The 23,915-nt window shown below is 44.3% G+C and overlaps 1 protein-coding gene across 1 annotated transcript in view; it reads right to left on the bottom strand.

Moving 5' to 3' along the window:
• Positions 1-828: 828 nt before the first annotated feature.
• The window catches only part of TPRA1 (transmembrane protein adipocyte associated 1), a 36,394-nt gene continuing 13,307 nt past the window's right edge, over positions 829-23,915 (bottom strand). The window contains exons 3-11 of the mRNA XM_040358981.1: positions 17,568-17,700; positions 17,025-17,111; positions 15,785-15,857; positions 13,867-13,946; positions 11,023-11,133; positions 8,213-8,273; positions 7,217-7,319; positions 4,400-4,480; positions 829-1,622 (exon numbers count right to left, since the gene is read on the bottom strand). Coding sequence (XP_040214915.1) covers positions 1,394-1,622; positions 4,400-4,480; positions 7,217-7,319; positions 8,213-8,273; positions 11,023-11,133; positions 13,867-13,946; positions 15,785-15,857; positions 17,025-17,111; positions 17,568-17,700 — 958 coding nt within the window. The 3' untranslated portion in view covers positions 829-1,393. The remainder of the gene's footprint in view (positions 1,623-4,399; positions 4,481-7,216; positions 7,320-8,212; positions 8,274-11,022; positions 11,134-13,866; positions 13,947-15,784; positions 15,858-17,024; positions 17,112-17,567; positions 17,701-23,915) is intronic.

Raw genomic sequence — 23,915 nt, 5'->3', positions numbered from 1 at the left:
ATCTGCTGAATTTATAAAGCTTGTCTGAGAGTTCAGAAAAAAACGGGGTATAGAGCTGAAGTTACACTCTGCAGAGCTCATTGAGGAGAGCTCTTAGAGCTGATTGGAGGGAAGGGACATACCCCCCCTTCAGCAACAGAACCGAGGCTGTCAATCAAAGACTGTGTGCTGGAGGTCCCTCCCATCACCTTTATTCTCTTGGTGTCAGAAGTGACTCATACAGATAGAGTAACCAGGCAGCAGATATTAATTGCACTTAATGCTCTGGATTGAGGCAGTACACACTATAGAGCAGGGATATGCAATTAGCGGACCTCCAGCTGTTGCAAAAATACAAGTCCCATCATGCCTCTGCCTTTGGGTGTCACGCCTGTGGCTCTCAGAGTCTTGCTATGACTCATGGGAATTGTAGTCCTGCAACAGCTGGAGGTCCGCTAATTGCATATCCCTGCTATAGAGGGATGTTGCCTAGTTCATATTTTATGTCTGAGGTTTACAACCACTTTAATTGTAGAGGTTAAGCCCAATTTTGGGTGAACCATGTCAGAGGAGGGACCAGGTGGGGCTACGTGTCGCTCGCCCGTTACAATAAAGTTAGGCAAACATGACATTTTACAGTGTAATGTTGGTCTCTCTCTCTCGTCAAAACTTGGAAGAGGATGAGCCCTCTTTTAGCTAGCCAGGGGGCTTGAGGACCGGAGAAACTTTTTTACCAGATTTGAAGTCAGTCTGTGACGTAATCCTTATCTAAATTACTTTATCTTAACGCGATTGATTTCAGCGATAAAATTTGATTGGATTTACCAAGTACAGCCAGGCACAGGAATGCCCCGTCACGGCTCGCGGCACACTTCTCTCTTTTCCTTGGCATACAAGAAGGCCTTGAAGCCTTTATATAGATATCAGCCGCTATTGGTGCCTAAAGCTCTGGGACCAGAAAACAGCGAGGGCACTGCACATGCACAATTTAGATTGGCAAAAATGGAGCACGGGGCAATTAGATAAGATCGAAAAGTCTGCAATGAAGACTGAATAAAGTCAACGCCAGCATAGAATGCAATCAGTGCCATGCAGACCTCTAATATCCCGGCCTAGACCTGCGGGCCGACATAGGAGCAGTCTGGACCCACAATCCTCTGGGTCTCATACCCATTAACTGCTTTTTTCTTAAGAAGTTTTCAGGGTGTAGCAGCATTAAAGACGACTGACTCCTTTCTATCCTATTTCCACGGGAGTTTCTAAGACCAAAGCTTTAAGTAAAAAATAACTTTCTATAGAAATTTGCACTTTTTTGGGGGAGGGGGTAGAAAAATTTAGGAAACCCCTCATGGAAACAGGAGAGTTGGAAATACATTGTGTACAGTTTAGTGTGACTGTACCAAGCTGCTGACACTTAGGTGTTGATGGCTTTCCAGCGATCACTGTCTATGCTGTTTATGCTCCCGATGTGGGGCATGGAAGCCACGTCGTCTAGGTAAGCAGCCGTGTCAATCTGAGTGTTGTAGTACCCCGAATCAACGCCATCTTTCCTTGCCACCGCGTAGGGATGCGGGAGGTGGACGTCTGCATCTTCCGGCTCGTCCACCTGAGACTTGTAGGAGAAGAGGATCTTGGGCTCTGACCTGGGAGGAGTAAAACAAAAAAGTGACATGAGAGCTGTACACACACACACACACACACACACAAAGTGCCTTGAAAAAGTATTCATACACCCTTGAAATTTTCCACATTTTGTCATGTTACAACTGTCAGCGAAATCAGGCTGTACGCAGAGCACACAGCCAGATATCATGTCTCTAATAATAACACATTTCGCCGAAATGATAGAATGCAGCTTAGTTAAAATTCACTCGCATAACCCTAATGTCAAAGAAGGCTGTGTCCGTCTACCGTGTTTCCCTGAAAATAAGACCTACCCTGAAAATAAGACCTAGCGTTATTTTCCAGGAGGGCTGCAATATAAGCCCTACCCCGAAAATAAGCCCTAGTTTAAAATGCTTGTAAATCCTATAATCCACTCTATTACAGTATTATATAATGTACAATGTGTGTGTTTCTGTAAAAGAATTGCAGGGAAGAGAGCTCCGGTGGGTCACAGAAGCGCAGAGTTGCGATATAACGAAGGTATTTGGCACAATTATATTACAGAAACACACACATTGTACATTTATATAATACTGTAATAGAGTGGGAGAGAAGACATCACATTACATGGTAAAACCTACCCCGAAAATAAGCCCTACTGTGTCTTTTGTTGCCAAAATTAATATAAGACCCGGGCTTATTTTCGGGGAAACACGGTATGAACGGAAGAGAAAATAGGATTTTTGTACTCACCGTAAAATCCATTTCTCCGAGTTCATAGACGGACACAGCCTTCTTTGACATTAGGGTTATGCTTCTTCCTACCAGGAACTCTCCTGGTAGGAAGAAGCATAACCTAATGTCAAAGAAGGCTGTGTCCGTCTATGAACGGAAGAGAAATGTGCACACACATAAAGGAGGTGCAACAAAAAACGGACGGGTGCTGCGTCAATTGGCCCTCCGAAAAGGGCCCAACTCTGATACCCCGGGGCGTTAGGCTCCTGGCAGGGACTCGAGTAAACAGTGGTTCATGCAGCTGAAGCCACATGGACCCCAACATCCTTGGAGGGTCTGCCAAAACAGAACCCTCCTCGGTGAGGCTCCCCTGAAGGGGAGACCCCATAAGAGCGGGCAAACTAAGCCAGAAGGCCATGTCCACCCACTCCCAAGACTTTCAGAGCCGGCCCGAGGACCAGCACCCTACTCATCACACATTAAGGGCAGTGCACCAACAACAACAAAAAAGACGTAATGTGACAAACAGGGAAACATAAAAAAGAAAGTGGGGGAGAAGGAAGGTGGGAGAGGTGAGTGGAAAGTGACCAACGTGCAATACGATGGCGGGCCCTCTGACCAGGAAACAAAAATTCCCCCTGGTCCTAGCCAAAAGGAGACTGTTAGGTTCTCAATTCAGCATCACAGCAATCACTGCTCGCCGACGCCCTCACAGGCTCCTTTTATTATCACAAAAGATCTCACAAACAGGAAGTGATGGCTGCAGCAGCCAAGCACCTCCTCCGTGGGAGGGGACATCACAGGATGTCCCCTTCACACAGGAAATGTCCACACAGGAAATGTCCATATAAGGAGTTAACACAAGAAATATAGCTAAAAAATACAATACAACAACAACACAATACGATACAATAATAATACAATAACCAATGAACACAGTTCCTGATGAGGGGAGCTTATCTGCAGGTGTATGTTCATGTCACCACCTCAATGTTAAACAGGCATACAGAGATGACAAGAGCATACATCCGCTGAACCGACAATGCGTTTGCAGAGAGGAAACATCCCCACCAGGCGAGCGTCTGTGCATCACACAGGGGCCCTTTCGCCGGGAGACATCCCCACTCCGCAAACACCCGTCTCCAAAACAGGAAGTTTATCTCAACCAGCGTCAGTCCGCCCCAGTCAGATCTTTAGAGCGGGTTGCGGGAGAACACTGGGTGACTAAGACATTACATATTAAATACTGTATTTATCGGCGTACAACGGGCACTTTTTTCCCCTTAAAATCAGGGGGAAATCGTGGGTGCGCGTTATACGCCGATCCCCGCTGTCTCTGATTGCCGCCGACAATGTCCGAGCCGAGTGTACTGCGCACTCGGCTAGGCTCGGCCACGCTCGGCTCCGCCCGCAGGACACAGGAAATCCAGCAAGACAGTAGATGGACACCCACAAAGCTGGATGGACCGCAGACGGACGCTGGACAAGGCCGCGGATAGACGCCGGTCAACACACCAGACGGACACTGAAAAATTTAAGTGTTTTTTTTTTTTTTCCTTAAACTTCCCTTCTAAGTTTGGGGTGCGCGTTATACGCCGGGGTGCTGTATACGCAGATAAATACGGTACATCTTCATAAAATTTGCACGACACAACCAAAACCATAACATTTATTTTATTGGGATTTTATAAGATAGACCAATACAACGTGGCACATAATTGTGAAGTGAAAGGAAAAATGATAAATGGTTTTCAATTTTTTTTACAAATAAAGATATTTGTACCACCACCCCCTCCCTTTACAATGTAAGCTCTACGAGCCGGGCCCTCCTGTCCCTTCTGTATTGAACTGTACTGCAATTGTGCTGTCCCCCCTCTACATTGTAAAGTGATGCGTAAACTGTTGGCTCTATATAAAATTGTGTATAATATTACCTAAAAAATAAAATAAAGATTCGCAAGTACATGGTCAAAACACTTACATACAAATCCACAGCAAGGCAGCACTGCAACTAAGAGTAAGTATAAAAAAAAAGAAAAAAGGGGGATACCCCTTTGTAGCTATAATTAATATAACTTACCCAAAGAAGCCTTTCAAGAAAGCCACATACATGAGCGGAGCAAAGAGGCTGAAGTATAAAAATGTAGTGACATCCACCAAACTGTCAAAAGAAAGGTACAGTAGTTAGATAACAGTCTACATAAAAAAAAAAAAAAAAATCCAAACTAGAAGTATAATATAAATTCATTGCACATCTGTCTCTTGGGCTTTTTAAGTCTGACCTGACATGGCTTAGGGCCCCACCCTACAGACAGGAAGTCTGTCCTGGGAATCAGGTGGATTCCCCATCCCTCTGAGCGGAGTCAGAGGCTGTGTGCATGTCTGCAGGAGGCAAATGTCCTTAATGATTGAGCTGCAAGACGCTGATAGGAGTAAGCTAGGTGTGTGTGCTTAACTCTGGGAAACTGTTTGTTCTGAGGGACAGAATTTAGGCCTACGCTAAAGGCCTGAAACAGCCGGATAGCAAGTATGACAGCCAGGAGGCTAAACTGTTGATTTGGCAAGATACAGGAATGGTGGAACCCCCTGCGAGGGCTACCAGGCCCTTAAAAACTCAGTTCTGGACTGGCGTACTCACTGGAAAACGCATCTATCGCTGGAGTCTAATTATATATATATATATATATATATATATATATATATATATATATATATATATATATATATGCCAATTGCCACCAGCACACCGATAGTGCTATACACAATTAAATAATGTTCAAATGGATAAGTAAAACTGATAGACGCAAGGGAGGTTCCACCACTCTACAACCTCAGTAAATTTTTAATTTTCTTCTCATAACATTTATCATTACATTTAGTGTGCTTCACCACCACTGAAACATGCAGCCTCTTACCGATTGGATATACCGCAAATTATAGGTGGTCTAAACAGCGCTTTATATAAGGAATCCTCTACCCAAAGCTATGAGACCATGGGGAGCATTGGGAAGGATCACAGCAGCAGGATGATTCAGAGGTTCTTGGAAACCACAGGGAACATCAGCAGAGAATCAGTATGAACACTTCACCTCCGGCATGCATGGTATTCCGGCAAAATAAACAAACAGCATTCCATAGTGCAACCTCTTGTTCCTTTTTGTAATAATAAAACATTTGTTGTGTTCTACTCACATAGGAATATCAAACAATAGCACAGAGTGAATCCAGCACCACCGTGACCTCCGGGGGGCATGACGCCGACCAGCACAGGAGTTTGCAGCAGTGCTGGATTCACGACATGCTTATGTTTTATTTTCCTATGCGAGTAGGGAAACAACAGGTTACACTATGGAATGCGGTTTGCTTCTTCTGCTGGAATACCATGCATGCCAGAGGTGAAGTGTTAATGCCGAGTCTCTGCTGATGTTCCCTGTGGTTTCCAAGTGCCTCTGAAACATTCTGCTGCTGTGATCCTTCCCAATGCTCCCTGTGGTCTCATAGCTTTGGGTAGAGGATTCCTGAAATACAGCACTGTTCGAAACCTAAAATTTAGGGTCTATCCAGTTAGTAAAAAGGCTGCATGTTTCAGTGGTTGTGAATGTATGGATATATCTTATGAAAAGAAAGAAAAAAAAGGAAGAAGGTCACTGCGATTGTGGAGTGATGTTGGAACTCCCTTGCATTCATCACTTTTACTTATGCATTTGAACTTTATTTGATTGTGTATAGCACCGTCAGAGTGGTGGTGCCACTCACTGTGTCATATATATCTGATTGTGCTTTATTAAAAGTGATTCCATTTGATTGCACTATTGAAGTGGTGGTATTTATTGAACCATATATAACCATATGCAAATTTGTTTACAGTGTATTATAGTGATGGTGGAATTTACAATAGGTGGTATTATATGCATAATGTGATTTGTAATTTTAAAGACACAATGAAACATTTTTATTTTTAACACTGGTGCACTAGTATTTAGGTGTGTTTGAGTGCAGCTGTTTTGTGTTCATTTCATTTTATTTTAATTATTTAATTTTTTTTAAAGCACTTGGCATAGTTTTATTTTTTTAGCTTGGTCTGCATAACTGATAACGACTATAACAGCTTCCCGCATAGAATCAGGGAGGGTAGCGGCTGCAAATATAGCATTATAAATCTAGGGATCAGAATATCAGAAAAATGGACATGGAACTCATTGGGCAGGCCATCAGAGCCAGGAGCTTTAGGCTTTGCAACCTGAGTTAGGGCAAGGGTAATGTCATCCTCTGAGATCGGGGCCTCCAACATATCCACCTGTTCAGCATTTAACTTACGAAGATTTAGGGTCAAAAGGGTTGGCTTTAACACCCACATGCCACACATGCATCACTGGGCAGCCAATGTTTTTGTGCAGAGACTGCACTCACTGTGCGCTCTCAGCACAGAGATCGAGCCGTCAGAGACGTCTCTCGGTCTCCACTAACAATCAGTAGCCAGCGGGAACGGTTCAGTCATGTGATCACTGTGACAGCCAATGACAAAGGTCACATGATCACCAATCCCACCCCCCCCCCCCCCCTCCCAGGGCATACAGACTTTTACAAGGAGGCCGGATTTGGGCAGGAAAAAATGGCAGAAAACCTGTTGCTTTGCCCTGAACGGGTAACGTAGAGGTTGGCTTTAATATTGAGAAATATGGGCACTGGAGTACTAGGAGACAAGTAGGAGGCCAGTCAAACGCAATCATCAATAATGGTTTCTACTGCACTAAAATCTATGCAATTGATGGAAGCAATATTGTACTTGTTTTGTACATGGGTCATGCCTATTCTACAAAAAAAAAAAAAAAAAAAAAAAAGAGAGAATTAGTATTGGGGTGCAGTTGGCCTTTATTAGGGACTAACTTGGACTTACCAGAGCCCGTTGCTAATATTGGCACACAGGAGAGCGCTGCCTATACCCTGTGCCAAGTTCAGTGCAGCCAGGATAATGGCGTAGATGTAGAAACTCTTCCTAGCTGCAGAGAGAGAAAAAAAAAAGTACATATGACATTACATTATACTTTTATGCAAGAAGAAAAACAATGAAACAAGAAAAGCCGCTCCAGGCGAGTGAGTATCTGGGTAATTATATTTATATATATATATATATATATATAACACACACACACACACACACGTCAGGTGCTAGCCCAGCTCGCATGCTGTGTAACATACGGAAATGATTCCAGACAGCTGCATTTCCAAAAATCCTTCATAAGACAAGTGGTTGACAGATGGGGCAGGGGACAAAAAGGTAGACACGTTTTGCACAAATGTTGACGTTTAGTCACGTGTCTACCTTTTTGTCCCCTGCGCCATCTGTCAACCACTTGTCATATGAAGCTTCAATAAAAGAATTTTTGGAAGTACAGCCGTCCGGAATCATTTCCTTATAAGAAAAACAAGATGGCTAAAACAATATGAATGGAGCAATTTTGTTACACAAAGAATGAAGTGACAAATGAAATGAAAAAACACTTAAAGCCCAATGCCACATTTGATGTCCCGTTAAATCAGACCTGAGCAAATTGCAGCCTTTTGGCTGTCCCTGTCCGGCCCGCAATGCCTCCATTGTCAGCATACCTCTCTGAGCCTGTCAGCTTCCTCGCTGAATTCTACACGCGACTAAAGCTGGCCACACACATTAAAATCTGCTTGTACAATCAGCTTTAGATTTATCAGCTATATCAAGTGAGGATCTACCGAAAACGTCCATTCGATATATAACCAATTAGGCAGGTCCTTCCAGCAACATAGTTGTTGGTATATCTAATCGGGATTGTACAATCAGACTAACGCGCATGGTCAACATTACTCCCACAAATATCCGCTGATTACTGAAACATTATTGAGAAAACCTCAGACTTACATGGAAGAGAGATGCGATCTTTCAGGGGGGTTTTCGGTAGTATAGAGACTAGTGCGTATACCTGCAAAAAACAAAAATGCATGGTGAAACCTTAAAGAGACCCTGTCACTAACATAGAACATTGCAGATAAAAGTAAAGAAAAAAAGAAAAATTAAGTCTTTTGAATGCTTGTTTGCAATGTTTTCCCTTAGACCCCATTCACGCTAGGCGATTTGGAAGCGCAAGCAGAATCGGCACGATTCTGCCCAGGATTACAAATTGTGGTAAAACATGCAATGCTTGTGTGGGTGCCATTCAAACCTAATGGCAACCCAAACGCAGTGCGATTTTGACGTGATTGTTTAGTGACAGAATAGCAAGGAAATCGCAGCAAAATGTGCCTTTTATATGGGGGGGGGGACGCACAAAGCTTGTCAACCAAAAAAGGAGCAGGAGCTTTGTTTGAAGGAAAAAAAACACGCAAAGGGCAAGCCATTAAAGTGAATAGGCTGCCCTATGTGCGACAAGCAGAAACAAGTGTAAATCTCACTAAATTGCAAGCAGGAAGCTCGTTTCCACTACGCGAGATTGAAATGGGACCTTAATTACCTAGCACAGCGATTTCCTTCCTTTGCACTTCATAGCCCTCTCCTCTTTGGAAGTGTCCAATTAAACCTCCCTGCATAAGCCTTTATAAAGCTGCCGGGAGAGGAGCGAAAGGGAATATTGTAGAGCAGGAAACCCTAAATGGCAGACTGCAGTCTGGATTGGGACAGAATGACTGTCCCATCCAGACTGCCCATTCCAGCCACTTTGGAGCCTGGCCTGCTTTAGCCCAGTGTCCTGTAGCTCCCTCTGCCAACCCCCCCTCCCTCCAAGCCACTGTCAACCTCACAGCAGGGTAGAGGGCAGAAGTGAGGACAGTTCTAGACAGAGGGTGGCAGCTGCAGAGGACTGCTTGCTCGTACAGGGTTAGGACTATTTCTTCCTAGGACGCAGGGTGAAGAAAAGAAAAAAGGGGGGGGGGCAGTTATGCTAAGGGGGCTGAGAACAATACTGTGAAGGGCAGAATGTATAGTGAAGTGGGGACTGTGACGTAGAGGGAGATGAGGATAGACTGATGTAAAGGGAGCTATGATGTGCAGGACAGGGAACTGCGCCATGCCGCAAGAAGAGGACTGCGCCATGCCGCAAGAAGGGGACTGCCACAAGAAGGGGACTATGATACAAGGGTGGAGTGGCTGCGATGTGTCTGCAGACATCACATCCTCCACAATAACAATTTTCAGCAGCAGTCTCATGGTTTTAAGATGTCCACACAAGGGAGACTTTGGCCCCTTTCAAACAGGGCGGATCAGCAATGACCCGCCTCTGTATGCTCAGCGGGGATCGCTTCGTTGATCCCCACTGAGCCATCGGATGACAGGGCGGTCCCACACACTGTGCAGGGACCGCCCCATCTTTTCTCCGCTCTCCCCTATGGGGGGGGGGGGGTCGGATGAACACGGACCGTATGTCCCGTGTTCATCCGATCCGCAGACGGAAGGAAAAATAGGGTTTTCTTCTGTCTGCAGAATCGGATCATTGCGAAGGCGGACGAGATCGGGTGTCAGCGGATGTTCATCCGCTGACACCCCCAATTTCATAGGGACCAATGTATGTCCCTTTTTCATCCGCAAACTGATGGATGAAAAAGCGGACATTTGGTCCACATGTGTGAAAGGGGCCTTTTACAGGTAAATACCATGCCTAAAATATAAGTGCCCATCTAAGTGTTAATTTCCTGTCCGGCTCACAACCTTTACCAAGAAGGTTAAAAGGTGCTGCTGTTAGAGAATACAACTCCTTTCATGTCTGGTAAAACACATTTAGGTAGATTCAGGTAGAGTTAGGCTGGCGTATCAGTAGATACGCCGACCTAACTCAGAATCTGCGCCAACCTATGTTTAAGTGTAATCTCAAACAGAGATACGCTTAAACATATCTAAGATACGACGGCTTGCGCTGTCCTATCTTAGGTTGCAATATTTCGGCTGGCCGCTAGGTGGCGCTTCCATTGCGGTCGGCGTAGAATATGTAAATCAGTAGATACGCCTATTCACGAACGTACGCCCGGCCGCCGCAGTACATTTACGCCGTTTACGTTAGAGATAGGCCGCCTAAAGTTAACGCTGCCCCCTAGACAATGTTAAAGTATGACCGCCGTTCCCGCGTCGAAATGCGAAAATTTTACGTTGTTTGCGTAAGTCGTCCGTGAATAGGGATTTACGTCGTTTACGTCCAAATCAATAAGCCCGTGTGGCGTACTTAGCCGCAATGCACACTGGGAAATGTAGGCGCATGCGCAGTTTAAGAAAAACTTCAAAAACGTCAGGTCAAGCCCCATTAACATAAAACACGCCCCCTTAGACAAATTTGAATTAGGCGCCCTTACGCCCGCCCGCTATAGGCTACGCCGCCGTAACTTAGCAGGCAAGTACTTTGAGAATCAAGTACTTGCCTCGCTAACTTACGGCGCCGTAGCCTAAACACGCTAAGCTACGCCGTCGCAAAATTGGGCCAATCTCTCTGAATCTACCCAATTGTCATCAGCAGGACAGAAGTACCAAGAAATCTCTCAAATGGAGACTAGAATAGCATTAAATTCAATAGAAGGTGTAACCCTTCTCAATTTATCCAAGCCAAAAAGATAAAAAAAGGTTTGGGCTGGACATGCACACTAATCCTTATTAACTCCCAAATTCATGAACAGAGGTAAAAATACTCTATACTTCCAGCACATTTCTTTTAGGAAAACACAGATTTGGATCAATGCATTTACTTTGCTTACCAAACAGAAGAAGCAGGAGCTTGCAAGCCAAAAATGCCTGCCTCCATGTCCATAGATATTAAAGTCCTGTGCCGAGAGGTGAGAGTCGGGGTATAGGATTTCCAAGGTGCCCTATTGGAAGAAATACAAGGATTCAAGAATACTCAATGACAACTGTTCATTCACAATAAATGATACATTACAGAAATGTAAACTATGATAGCTTGATTTACTCTTTTACCTTATGCATGTTTTCTTTTTCTACATAGTGCACACCCTGTAGATGCTTTGGGGGGGGGGGAAGAGTACAACATCTGGTGCAGCTCTGCATAGAAACCAATCAGCTTCCATTTTTTTATTTTTTTGTCAAAGCTTAATTGAGCAAGCTGAAATTAGAAGCCGATTGTCTACCATGAACAGCTTTTTGCTCTCTCCAGTTTTAGTAAATCCCCCCCGCCCATATGAAATTACACTTTATCTCACTTTTTTGTATCCCTTCTAAAGTTATCGTTGTTATCGTTAAGTTGTCGGTGTAACTGTTGGAAGTCTGTCTTCGCACTCCGGCACCAACATGCAGAAATTAGGCTCTCAGTGGGAGTGGCACAGAGTCTCTCTTTGGCAGGTAGAACATTTCTTAAATATATTGTGCAACCATATTCAAAAGCGGATAGTCTGCTGGTTTTCTCACCTGCTTGTGACCAGGGACCATTCACATGTGAATGTGCAGAACAAATTTAGCAATGTCTGCATGCCTCTGTTAAAGCGTTAAAGCGGTTGTATACCCGCAATTTTTTTTTTTACACCTGCAAGGCAAAAGTCATAATGAGCTTGTATGCACCGCATACTAGCTCATTATGAAATACTTACCTTAAAAACGAGGTGTAGAGAACTTACCTGGTCCACGCCGAGCGAGATGTCATCTTGCCTCGGCGTGTCTTCCGGGTATCGCCGCTCCAGCGATGTGATTGGCGATGTCGTCACTCCCACACATGCACGCGGGAGATTTCATTCCATCAAGGTCCGGCGGCTGCAGTCCCTTTAGCCGAGGATCCCCGCTGCGCATGCGCCGCTACAATCAGTGGCGTATTGCAAGGGGAATATCTCCTAAACCGTACAGGTTTAGGAGATATTCTTTATACCTACAGGTAAGCCTTATTATAGGCTTACCTGTAGGTAAAAGTGGTAGTAAAGACTCTACTACCACATTAACTTGACAATTTTGCATTGCTTTTTAAAAAGCACATAAAAGACATATTTGTTATACCCTTAATACATTCCCTACTTATGGTTTTAAACACTTAATGCAATTTATAAATAACAGCTTTTATTATTTTTTTGTAATGACCTGCATCTCATTTTAATAGATTCAGCCTAATAGCGTTGTCACACAAAGTACTCAAACTTAAAACCTCAGCACTAAGGGATTCTTAAAGGATAAGTTCACCTTTTGTAACATGTTACACCCATATTCAGGGTGTAACACTTAACATTTTACAAATATACTGGCTCCCGCACCCCACCCCACCCCCGATCCCCCAGTTTGTCAGCGAGTGGGGCATCTTCTCCCCCTGCTCACTGCCACAATTTAAAGAAAACACGGCTTTGCCAACATGGCCGCATCATTCACTGACCTGCCTGCCCGTACAACAGATACACTGACAGACAGCAGGACACCTGCCGATTGCTGGTGCAATGCTTTCCAGGCTCCTAAAACAAAAAATAGCTAATGCACATTTGTATACCTATAAAAAAAAAAAGTGAACTTCTCCTTTAAGAAACCAAAAGGACTGTGGTAGAGGACAACCGTCGACTCTTATCCAAGACCAGTATATAATGCCACTGATGCCCTATTAAAGCGGTGGTTCACCCTGAAAAACAAGTTTATGAGCACGCCGTACTCACTGTTTAATCGCGTAGTAAAGTTTCAGACTCCCCGCGGGGGAATGGGCGTTCCAATGCAGAGGGAACGTGATTGACGGCCGGCTATGGCGCGTCACGCTTCCCGAGAAGAGCCGGAGTAGGACTCGGCTGTTCACGGCGCTATACGGCACCTGCGCACAGACATCGGAGCTGACTGCGCAGGCGCCGTGAAGAGCAAAGTCCTATTTCGGCTCTTCTCGGGAAGCGTGACGCGCCATAGCCGGCCGTCAATCACGTTCCCTCTGCATAGGAACACCCATTCCCCTGAAACTTTACTACGCGATTAAACAGTGAGTACGGCGCCAAAAAAAAAATATTAAGGCATACTGTAGCTCACGCTACTATGCTGAATGGCATGCTAGAAAGAAAAAAACTATTTTTAGGGTGAACCCCTGCTTTAAGATCGGGAAAACTTGAAATGACATGGACAAAAGGTCGTAAAGGCCTAATGCATTATCAACACCACTTTAATAAGAATTTAAAACCAATGAATGCAAACTCATAATAGCCAACGGCTAAACCAGTGATGTCCATAAACCCAGGTTGGAAGATGGTCCTATTGGAGATGGAACTCACATGACCCTGACATAAGCCTGACTTGCCAGCTGAGTCGCTGACAGGTTTCAACGAACAAGCCCTTTTCTTCAGAGTAAAGCTCTACCAACGCTGTGATGGTGCCGTCTCAGAACAACGAGCTGGCACTGCTGGAGACTTCTACTACCATAATGGACCGTAGACTACAGTTCCTCCAAGATGAGGAAACGTAATCGAGAGGAGATTGTGTGTGGAAAGGTTCAACAGGCTGGTAAAACTGAACTAAAGCCCGCTTTCTGCAAATCTGGACTTGACATCGGAATATCAGACAGCCCCTGCAAAGGCTGTAGAGCACCGCTAGTGTTGGTTCATTTATCATTTGAAGGTAATAAGTATACACTTGAGTGTTACCTGTGTGACGGAATACCCAAGTGACAGCACAGCAGTAATGGCCAGTACCCTCTTCACACTGGATTTACTTTCAAGGTGACCTGAGGGGAAAAAAAAAAACCACACAGTGTGAGATTACTGGACTGTCCACAGGCAAGACAGACAATGATTCTCATTATCCACCAAGACAAAAACAAAAAAAGGGGGGAGTGCAGCAGTCTGTAACTAATCAGCTACCACCTTTCACAGGTATAAATAAACTTGATTGGATGCTTTGAATGACACTGCACAATGTATTGAACAGGACAATAAATGTAGCTAACTTAGAGCTCCACTCCAGGCATATAAAATGGGTAAATACAGAAGCAGGGAGAGCCTTGTACTGCAGATCCTCATATACAGCTTCCTCTCCAGCAAGGAGAACAGTAGTGATATCGCCAAATCTCACTCCAAATCTAGCGAGACTGGCAGACAGAGGAAGCAGCGACTTGGATGATCTCACTGCACTGCTATTTCTTAAAGCGGGGGTTCACCCAAAAAAAAAAATGTTTAACATTAGATTCAGACGAGTTTTTAGAATCACAATCGGGTGTTTTTTTTTTTAAATCGTTGCCGTACATACCGTCTTATAGATATATGTTCACCGCGGCTTCCGGGTATAATCTGCGGGACTGGGCGTTCCTAATTGATTGACACGATTCCGACCATCGCATACAGTGCGTCACGAGTTGCCGAAAGAAGCCGGACTGCGAGTCGGCTCTATAAGGCGCCTGCGCACCCACGTTCGGCTTCTTTCGGCAACTCGTGACGCGCTGTATGCGACGGTCGGAAGCATGTCAATCAATTAGGAACGCCCAGTTCCGCAGATTATACCCGGAAGCTGGCGGTGAACATATATCTATAAAACGGTATGTACGGCAACGATTTGAAAAAAAAAAACACCCGATTGTGATTCTAACAACTCGCCTGAATCGAATGTTAAAAATTTGTTTTGGGTGAACCCCCGCTTTAAGGAATAATCCAGGAAAAAATAAGAAGGAAAAAAAAAGGAAGCAAACTCTTTAGGGCATTGCTGACATTAACATTTATAAATGTCCCCTATAATATAGCAAATCTTTCCCCTTTGAGTACAGGTTTACTTTAATTTGAATGGGAATAGACAGCTTAGTACACCGTCAGCTGACAGCTGAGAAGCTCACAGTGTGCAGTGAAATCAGAAAAAGCCAATTTTCTTACAGGAGAGGAGACAGTACAATTGTGCAAGACTGAAGGGAAGGCTGGAGTTCAGCTTGAAGTTGTGGACAAGCTCAAACCAAAATTTAAAGCGGGAGTTCACCCAATTAGGTTATTTTTTCTCTTTTCCCCTTAGATGGATGCTCGTTTTGTCTAGGGGAATCGGCTAGTTGTTTTAAAATATGAGCTGTACTTACCATTTACGAGATGCATCTTCTCCGTCGCTTCCGGGTATGGGTCTTCGGGAGCGGGCGTTCCTTCTTGATTGACAGTCTTCCGAGAGGCTTCCGACGGTCGCATCCATCGCGTCACTAGTAGCCGAAAGAAGCCGAACGTCGGTGCGGCTCTATACTGCGCCTGCGCACCGACGTTCGGCTTCTTTCGGAAAATCGTGACGCGATGGATGCGACCGTCGGAAGCCTCTCGGAAGACTGTCAATCAAGAAGGAACGCCCATTCCCGCAGCCCATACCCGGAAGCGTCGGAGAAGATGCATCTCGAAAACGGGTAAGTACGGCTCATATTTTAAAACAACTAGCCGATTCCCCTAGACAAAACGAGCATGCATCTAAGGGGAAAATGTGTTCTCTATGGGTGAACCTCCGCTTTTAATTAGCAATTTCAAGAGAGGTCAGCAATAATAACCTGCATCATAGATTTCTTTCATAATAACAATAAATCAAAGACAAAAAACAAAATAACCTCACCGAATGCCAAGCCTAGTATAATGACGCTGAGTTCAATAGCCAGCAGGAAAAACCTGGTGATCTCCCACAAAACCTAAAACAGCAAAAAAACAAAAGAAAGAAAACAAAGACATTTAATATTGTACCAAAAACCGCAAAGAGAGCCAGTCATGACCGGGCATATTTGAGAACTTTAAATTGTGCAGACTAATCTCAGACATATTCATACCGACTGACAATCTAGATCAGGGGTCTCCAAACTTTCTAAACAAAGGGCCACTTTTGGGTGTGGGGGGGGGGTTGGACTGTGGCCAGCAGGAATAGGATTTTTTTTTTAGACATCAGTGGGAGTAAACAGTGTCCCATCTTTTGTATTAGGGGGAAGAATAGTGGCCCATTGTTGGTGTCAGAATAGTGTCTCCCATCAGTGAGATGAACAGTGGCCCAATGGCCGGATAAGGGCAAGCAAAGGCCCACATCTGGCCCCAGTTTGCAGTTTGGAGACCACTAAAGTAAGAGCCCCCCTGATGTCTGATAATTGCTACCCCTTTAACTACGTGAGCTCATGCTGAAATGACACACACAGTACTAATGTACCAAGCACAGTGGCTAAGCGGTTAGCACTTCTGCATACCAGCACTGGAATCATCAGTTCTAATCTCAACCACAGCACTACCTGCATGAAGTTTGCATGTTTTCCCTGTGCCTGCATGGGTTTCCTTCCACACTCCAAAAACACACTGTTAGGTTCATTGGCTCCTGTCTAAATTGGCCTTAGTATGTGTATGTATGAATGCGAGTTAGGAACCCTAGACTGTAAGCTCATTGAGGACAGGAACTAATGCAAATGAATGTATGTATGTATGTATGTATGTATGTATGTATGTATGTATGTATGTATGTATGTATGTATGTATGTATGTATGTATGTGTATATATATATATATATATATATATATATATATATATATATATATATATATATATATATATATATATATATATATATATATATACACACACACACACACACACACACACGTAAAGAGCTGTGTAAATTGATGGCACTATGCAAGTATCTATATAAAATAACACATTTTATGGTTGCTTATATTCTTTTTACAGTGGTTGTAAAAGCTGAAGTTTTTTTTACCTTTTATGCATAAAGGTAAAAAAAAAAAAAAAAAAAAAAAAAAACCTTCACTGTGCAGAGTGAATTAAAGCCCCCCCCCCCCCCCCAGACCCCTCCACCGCATCTCACCTTGTCCGTAACAGTGGCGACACTGGAGGAGCTCACGGTCATAGACACAATAGCTCGAGTGATCCCTACTAATGCCACCACAAACACCTGCAAAAAAAAAAAAGGAATAAATAGGAGTTTATATCAATACTGACCACGGATTTCCCTATATTAGGTTTACAGACACAATTGAAAAGAAAGTGGAATATCAAGACGTTCTCCCTTTCTTTTCGGAGGAGGACCACGCGTACGCTCGCCGCACCGTGAAGCTAAAAAATAAATAAAATACAAGCTGTATAATACTAGGTGTATCTAAGCTATAAACCAGCGATTCTAAATTTACAATTGGCTCAGGGGCATAAAAGAATAAATTTGCACGGCTCTGCCGCTGTCTTATGACAGGATGAGGAATAACCTTTAGTTTTTGACATTTGTGATGGAAGCGAGATATGTAGATGTCTTCTGTTTTAAGAAGACTCTACTGTGCTTGTCGATGAAGAAATTGCTTCATGCAGAAATCAGTCAGTCACTCGCAAACAACACAGACCGTGACAAAAGACTTACTAGGATGTAGAAAGTGGTGAAGATGGGACTCGATGTGACGCGGATTTTGGCTCTTGCAGACGGCAGTTTCCACAGCAGGAAGGCAAAGAACAGAACATTGGGAATTAGAAGCATCAGATCCCAATACCGCACCCTGTCACAGGAGGAGGAAATAAATGGAACATGATCAGGCATTTCATTATGAAGGAAGTGCATCAATAAGCATAATGTGAGAATGCCTCTGAGCCCTCTTCTATTGAACTGTATTGTAATTGTACCATCTCCCTTTGTTATAAAAGGTGCTGTGCAAACGATTGTTCGGGGTGAACCTAATCTTAAAAGCAGAGCTCCTTCCAAAAGGGAAAGCTCCGCTTGTTCTCCCCCCACTGTCCCATTTGGCACTTTAGGGGGGGTAGGGAGCAGGTACCTGCTTTTGACAGGTACCCACTCCCGTCTCCTGGTAAGATCGCTGCACGGCGATCACATAATGTTCGGGCCATCCTCCTTCCCCCGCTGGACCATTCAGAAAGTGGAGCGCAACTCCACTTGCCGGCGTCTGCACCCGAAGCAGATGGACGCATCGGTTTCGGGTGCCGACATCGCAGGATCCCTGGAAAGGTAAGTCTCCTCATATTAAAAGTTAGTAGCTAAAGTATTTGTAGCTGCTGACTATTCGTTTTTTTCCTTCTCCCTGACCTCTCCCAGGTCTCCAAATTTGCATCTAAAACGGAGCTGATCTGCTGAACAGTTGTCTTATCTCTCTGCAGAGATAAGAGAGCTGAAATTCGAACCGCACAAGTGTGAATCCGGCCTTAAGCCTGCCTTGCCTACACACGATCGTGCTAAAAAATGCTTGAGCAAAGCGCGGTGACGTACAACACGTACAACGGCACTATAAAGGGGAAGTTCCATTCGAATGGCGCCACCCTTTGGGCCGATTATGCTAACTTACTACTTGTCCTTGGTTCGAATCCATAAAGATTTCGCGCCGTAAGTTACAGCGGCGTAGTCTATCTCTGGCGGCGTAACAGCACGTTGTTCAAATCGGCGATTAGGGGGCGTGTTTCATTTAAATGAAGCGCGTCCCCGCGCCGAATGAACTGCGTCCCTAAATTTCCCGCCGTGCATTGCGCAAAATGACGTCGCAAGGACGTCATTTTTTTTTTTTAACATAGATGTGAATTACGTCCATCCCGATTCACGGACGACTTACGCAAACAAACAAAAAAAATTCAAAATAAACGCGGGAACGACGGCCATACTTAACATGGCAGGTCTAACTATACGCCACGAAACAGCAGCTTTAATTATACGCCGGAAAAAGCCGACTAGAGACGACGTAAAAGAATGAGACGGCCGCTCGTACGTTCGTGGATTGTCGGAAATAGCTAATTTGCATGCTCGACGCGGAAAACTACGTGAACGCCACCCAGCGAATGCCAAAAAATTGCATCTTGGATCCGAAGGCGTACGAAGCCTACGCCTGTCGGATCTAACCCAGAAGCCGTTGTATCTTGTTTTGAGGATTCAAAACAAAGATACGACGCGGGAAATTTGAAAGTACGCCGGCATATCAGTAGATACGCCGGCGTACTCTCTCTGTGGATCTGCCCCAGAATATTCTAGTACTGGGTGTAAGTAGTTAAACAACTAAATTATACAATCAGTGAATAGATGCGGCAGTCCATGCTATCCACACGATCCTGGAAATTCTAGGAATATTGTGAAAATGGTGTTGAGATACAATTCTGTGGGTTAATATAACACAAAATTACTTGTGACTTCATACATTTTGTGCCACCCTCGTGCTGTGTGCTCTCTGGCCTCTCACCTCCATATATATGTCGTATAGCAGGTACAGGATTATACTCCTATGTGAGGGTGGTCTCCTCCTCTTTACCTCTAGCATCCGCCACACAGTAAGAAAGCACACACAGGGAACACATTTAACCCTTTGCTTACTCCTGTTAACCCCTTCCCTGTCAGTGTCATTTATACATGCATTTATTTATTTTTTGCACTGATGACTGTATTGGTGTCACCAGTCACCAAAAAGTGTCACTTGGTGTCCAATTTATCCACCGCAATGTTACAGTCCTGCTAAAAGTCGCTGATCGCTGCCATTATGAGTTTAAAATAAATACATTTATCCCATAGTTTGTACATGTGATAACTTTTGCACAAACCAAACCAATCAACATATGCTAATTGTGATTTTTTTTTTTTAGCAAAAATATGCAGCAGAATACATAATGGGCAGCACAGTGGTGTAGTGTGTAGCACTCTCGCCTACCAGTAAAAAGGGTCGATGTTTCGAATCCCAACCACAACACTACCTGCCTGGAGTTTGCATGTTCTCCCTGTGCCTGGGTGGGCTTCCTCCAGGTACTCCGGTTTCCTCCCACACTCCAAAGACATGCTGATAGGTTAATTGGCTTCTGTCTAAAATTGGCCCTAGTATATGAATGTGAGTTAGGGACCTTAGATTGTATTGTAAGCTCCTTAACCACTTGCTTACTGGGCACATAAACCCCCTTCGTTCCCAGGCGAAATTTCAGCTTCCGGCACTGCGTCAATTTAACTGACATTTGCGCTGTTTTGCGACGTGGCTCCCAAACAAAATTGACGTCCTTTTTTCCCCACAAATAGAGCTTTATTTTGGTGGTATTTGATCACCTCTGCGGTTTTTATTTTTTGCGCTATAAACAAAAAAAGAGCGACAATTTTGAAAAAAAAAATCAATATTTTTTTCTTGTTGCTATAATAAATATCCCAATTTAAAAAAAAAAAAAAAAAAAAAAAAAAAACATTTTCTCAGTTAACCACTTGACAACTGGGCACTTAAACACCCTTAATAACCGGACCAATTTTCAGCTTTCGGTGCTCTCACATTTTGAATGACAATAACTCAGTCATACAACACTGTAACCAAATGAAATTTTTGTCCTTTTTTTCCCACAAATAGAGCTTTCTTTTGGTGGTATTTGATCACCTCTGCGGTTTTTATTTTTTCCTCTAATAATGAAAAAAGAACGAAAATTTTGTAAAAAAATGATTTTTTTTTCATTTCTATTATAAAATTTTGCAAAAAATGAATTTTTCTTCATAAATTTGGCCTAAAATGTATACTGCTACATATCTTTGGTAAAAAAAAAAAAAAAATTTGGATATTATTTAGTCTGGGTGAAAGTTATAGGGTCTACAAGCTATGGTACCAATTACTGAAAATTGATCAATTTGATCACACCCGATGTACTGACAGCCTCTCTCATTTCTTGAGACCCTAACATGCCAGAAAAGTACAAATACCCCCCAAATGACCCCTTTTTGGAAAGAAGACATTCCAAGGTATTTAGAAAGAGGCATGGTGAGTTTTTAGAAGTTGTAATTTTTTCCCACAATTCTTTGCAAAATCAAGATTTTTTATTTTTTTTTATTTTTTTCACAAAATGTTCATATTCGCCGGTTATTTCTCACACACAGCATATGCATAACACTAATTACACCCCAAAACACATTCTGCTATTCCTCCTGAGTATGCCGATACCAAATGTGTGAGACTTTTACACAGCGTGGCCACATACAGAGGCCCGACATGCAGGGAGCACCATCAGGCGTTCTGGAACACCCAGACCAATTCTGACATTTCTCTCCTACATGGAAAAATCATCATTTATTTGCTAGAAAATTGCATAGAACCCCAAAACATTATATATGCTTTTTTAGCAAAAACCCTAGAGAATACAATGGCGGTCGTTGCAACTTTTTATCGCGCACGTTATTTTCGCAGCAATTGTTCGAATGCGTTTTTTTGGAAATAAAACGGTTTTGTGCTTTTAAAAAAAAAAAAAAACATTAAAGTTAGCCCAATGTTTTTGCATAATATGAAAGATGAAGTTACGCCGAGTCAATAGATACCCAACATGTCACCCTTCAATATTGCACACGCTTGTGGAATGGCGCCAAACTTCGCTACTTAAAAATCCCCATAGGCGACGCTTTAAATATTTTTACTGGTTACATCTTTTTAGTTGGAGAAGAGCTCTAGGGCCAAAAGTATTGCTCTTGCTCCAACGTTCGCAGCGATACCTCACATGTGTGGTTTGAACACCGTTTTCATATGTGGGCGGGACTTACGTGTGCGGTCGCTTCTGTATACGAGCACGCAGGAACAGGGGCGCTTTAAAAAAAAAAATATTTTTATTGTTCATTTCACTTTATTTATTTTAGTTTGATACGTTTTTTCCCCAAAAATAAATGTTTTGATCACTTTTATTCCTATTACAAGGAATGTAAACATCCCTTGTAATAGGAATATAGCATGACAGGTCCTCTTTACAGTGAGATGTGGGGTCAATAAGACCCCACATCTCACCTCTAGGCTGGGAAGCCTGAAAAAAAATTAAAAAAAAATAAAACGATCCTGGTTTCGATCGTAGCGGTGAGTCAGAAGAGGCACCAGAGGGAGAAGGGAGGGGAGACGTCCCCTTTCGCCTCCCGTAAGAACGATCAAGAGGCGGAACAGCCGACATGATTGTTCTTACGGTGTAGGGAATCGCCGGCTGAAAAAAATGATATCTGAATGATGTCTGTAGCTGCAGGCATCATTTAGATATCCCTGCACAAAGTCAAGGACGTCATGACGGCCGGCGGGCGGGAAGTGGTTAAAACGCATTTTTTTCCCAGAGTATTTTCTGGGTACTGCAGAGTATTAGCCGGGGTATTGCAGAGTATTGGTGTTGGGGAATTGCAGAGTATTGGTGTTGGGGAATTGCAGAGTATTGGTGTTGGGGAATTGCAGAGTATTGGTGCGGGGGTATTGCAGAGTATTGGTGCTGGGGAATTGCAGAGTATTGGTGCGGGGGTATTGCAGAGTATTGGTGCGGGGGTATTGCAGAGTATTGGTGCGGGGGTATTGCAGAGTATTGGTGCGGGGGTATTGCAGAGTATTGGTGCGGGGGTATTGCAGAGTATTGGTGCGGGGGTATTGCAGAGTATTGGTGCGGGGGTATTGCAGAGTATTGGTGCGGGGGTATTGCAGAGTAATTGCGCAGAGTAATTGTGCAGGGGTATTGCAGAGTATTGCCGGGGAGCAATGCAGAGTATTGCCGGGGAGCAATGCAGAGTATTGCCGGGGAGCAATGCAGAGTATTGCCGGGGAGCAATGCAGAGTATTGCCGGGGAGCAATGCAGAGTATTGCCGGGGAGCAATGCAGAGTATTGCCGGGGAGCAATGCAGAGTATTGCCGGGGAGCAATGCAGAGTATTGCCGGGGAGCAATGCAAAGTATTGCCGGGGAGCAATGCAGAGTATTGCCGGGGAGCAATGCAGAGTATTGCCGGGGAGCAATGCAGAGTATTGCCGGGGAGCAATGCAGAGTATTGCCGGGGAGCAATGCAGAGTAGCGCAGGGGGTGGTATGCAGAGTATTGCGCAGGGGGTGGTATGCAGAGTATTTCGCAGGGGGGTATGCAGAGTATTTCGCAGGGGGGTATGCAGAGTATTTCGCAGGGGGGTATGCAGAGTATTTCGCAGGGGGGTATGCAGAGTATTTCGCAGGGGGGTATGCAGAGTATTTCGCAGGGGGGTATGCAGAGTATTGCGAAGGGGGGTATGCAGAGTATTTCGCAGGGGGGTATGCAGAGTATTTCGCAGGGGGGTATGCAGAGTATTGCGAAGGGGGGTATGCAGAGTATTGCGCAGGGGAGGTATGCAGAGTATTGCGCAGGGGGGGTATGCAGAGTATTTCGCAGGGGGGTATGCAGAGAATTTCGCAGGGGGGGTATGCAGAGTATTGCGCAGGGGGGTATGCAGAGTATTGCGCAGGGGGGTATGCAGAGTATTGCGCAGGGGGGTATGCAGAGTATTGCGCAGGGGGGTATGCAGAGTATTGCCGGGGGTATGCAGAGTATTGTAGGGGGGGTATTGCAGAGTGTATTGCAGAGTATTGCAGAGTATTGTAGGGGGTATGCAGAGTATTGCAGAGTATTGTAGGGGGTATGCAGAGTATTGTAGGGGGTATGCAGAGTATTGTAGGGGGTATGCAGAGTATTGTAGGGGGTATGCAGAGTATTGTAGGGGGTATGCAGAGTATTGTAGGGGGTATGCAGAGTATTGCAGAGTATTGTAAGGGGGGGTATTGCAGGGGGTTTCAGGGATGGCTGAGCAGGGATGGATGGATCTGTGACTGCAATAGTCACAGATCCATCCACAGCGCTGCTGACACCCGCGCTCCCCCCTCTCACACTGTACCGCTCGGTACAGAGAGAGGAGGGAGGAACCGGCGTCATCAAAAGACGCCGGTTTGTTTACATGTGATCGGTCCGTCATTGGACGGAGCGATCACATGGTAAACGGCCGCTATCAGCGG

Source organism: Rana temporaria, chromosome 7 (genome assembly GCF_905171775.1).
Source record: "Rana temporaria chromosome 7, aRanTem1.1, whole genome shotgun sequence".
In the NCBI taxonomy this organism is placed as follows: Eukaryota; Metazoa; Chordata; class Amphibia; order Anura; family Ranidae; genus Rana; species Rana temporaria.
Note: the sequence above shows the minus strand (reverse complement) of the source record. Positions and strands in the feature narration are given on the sequence as shown.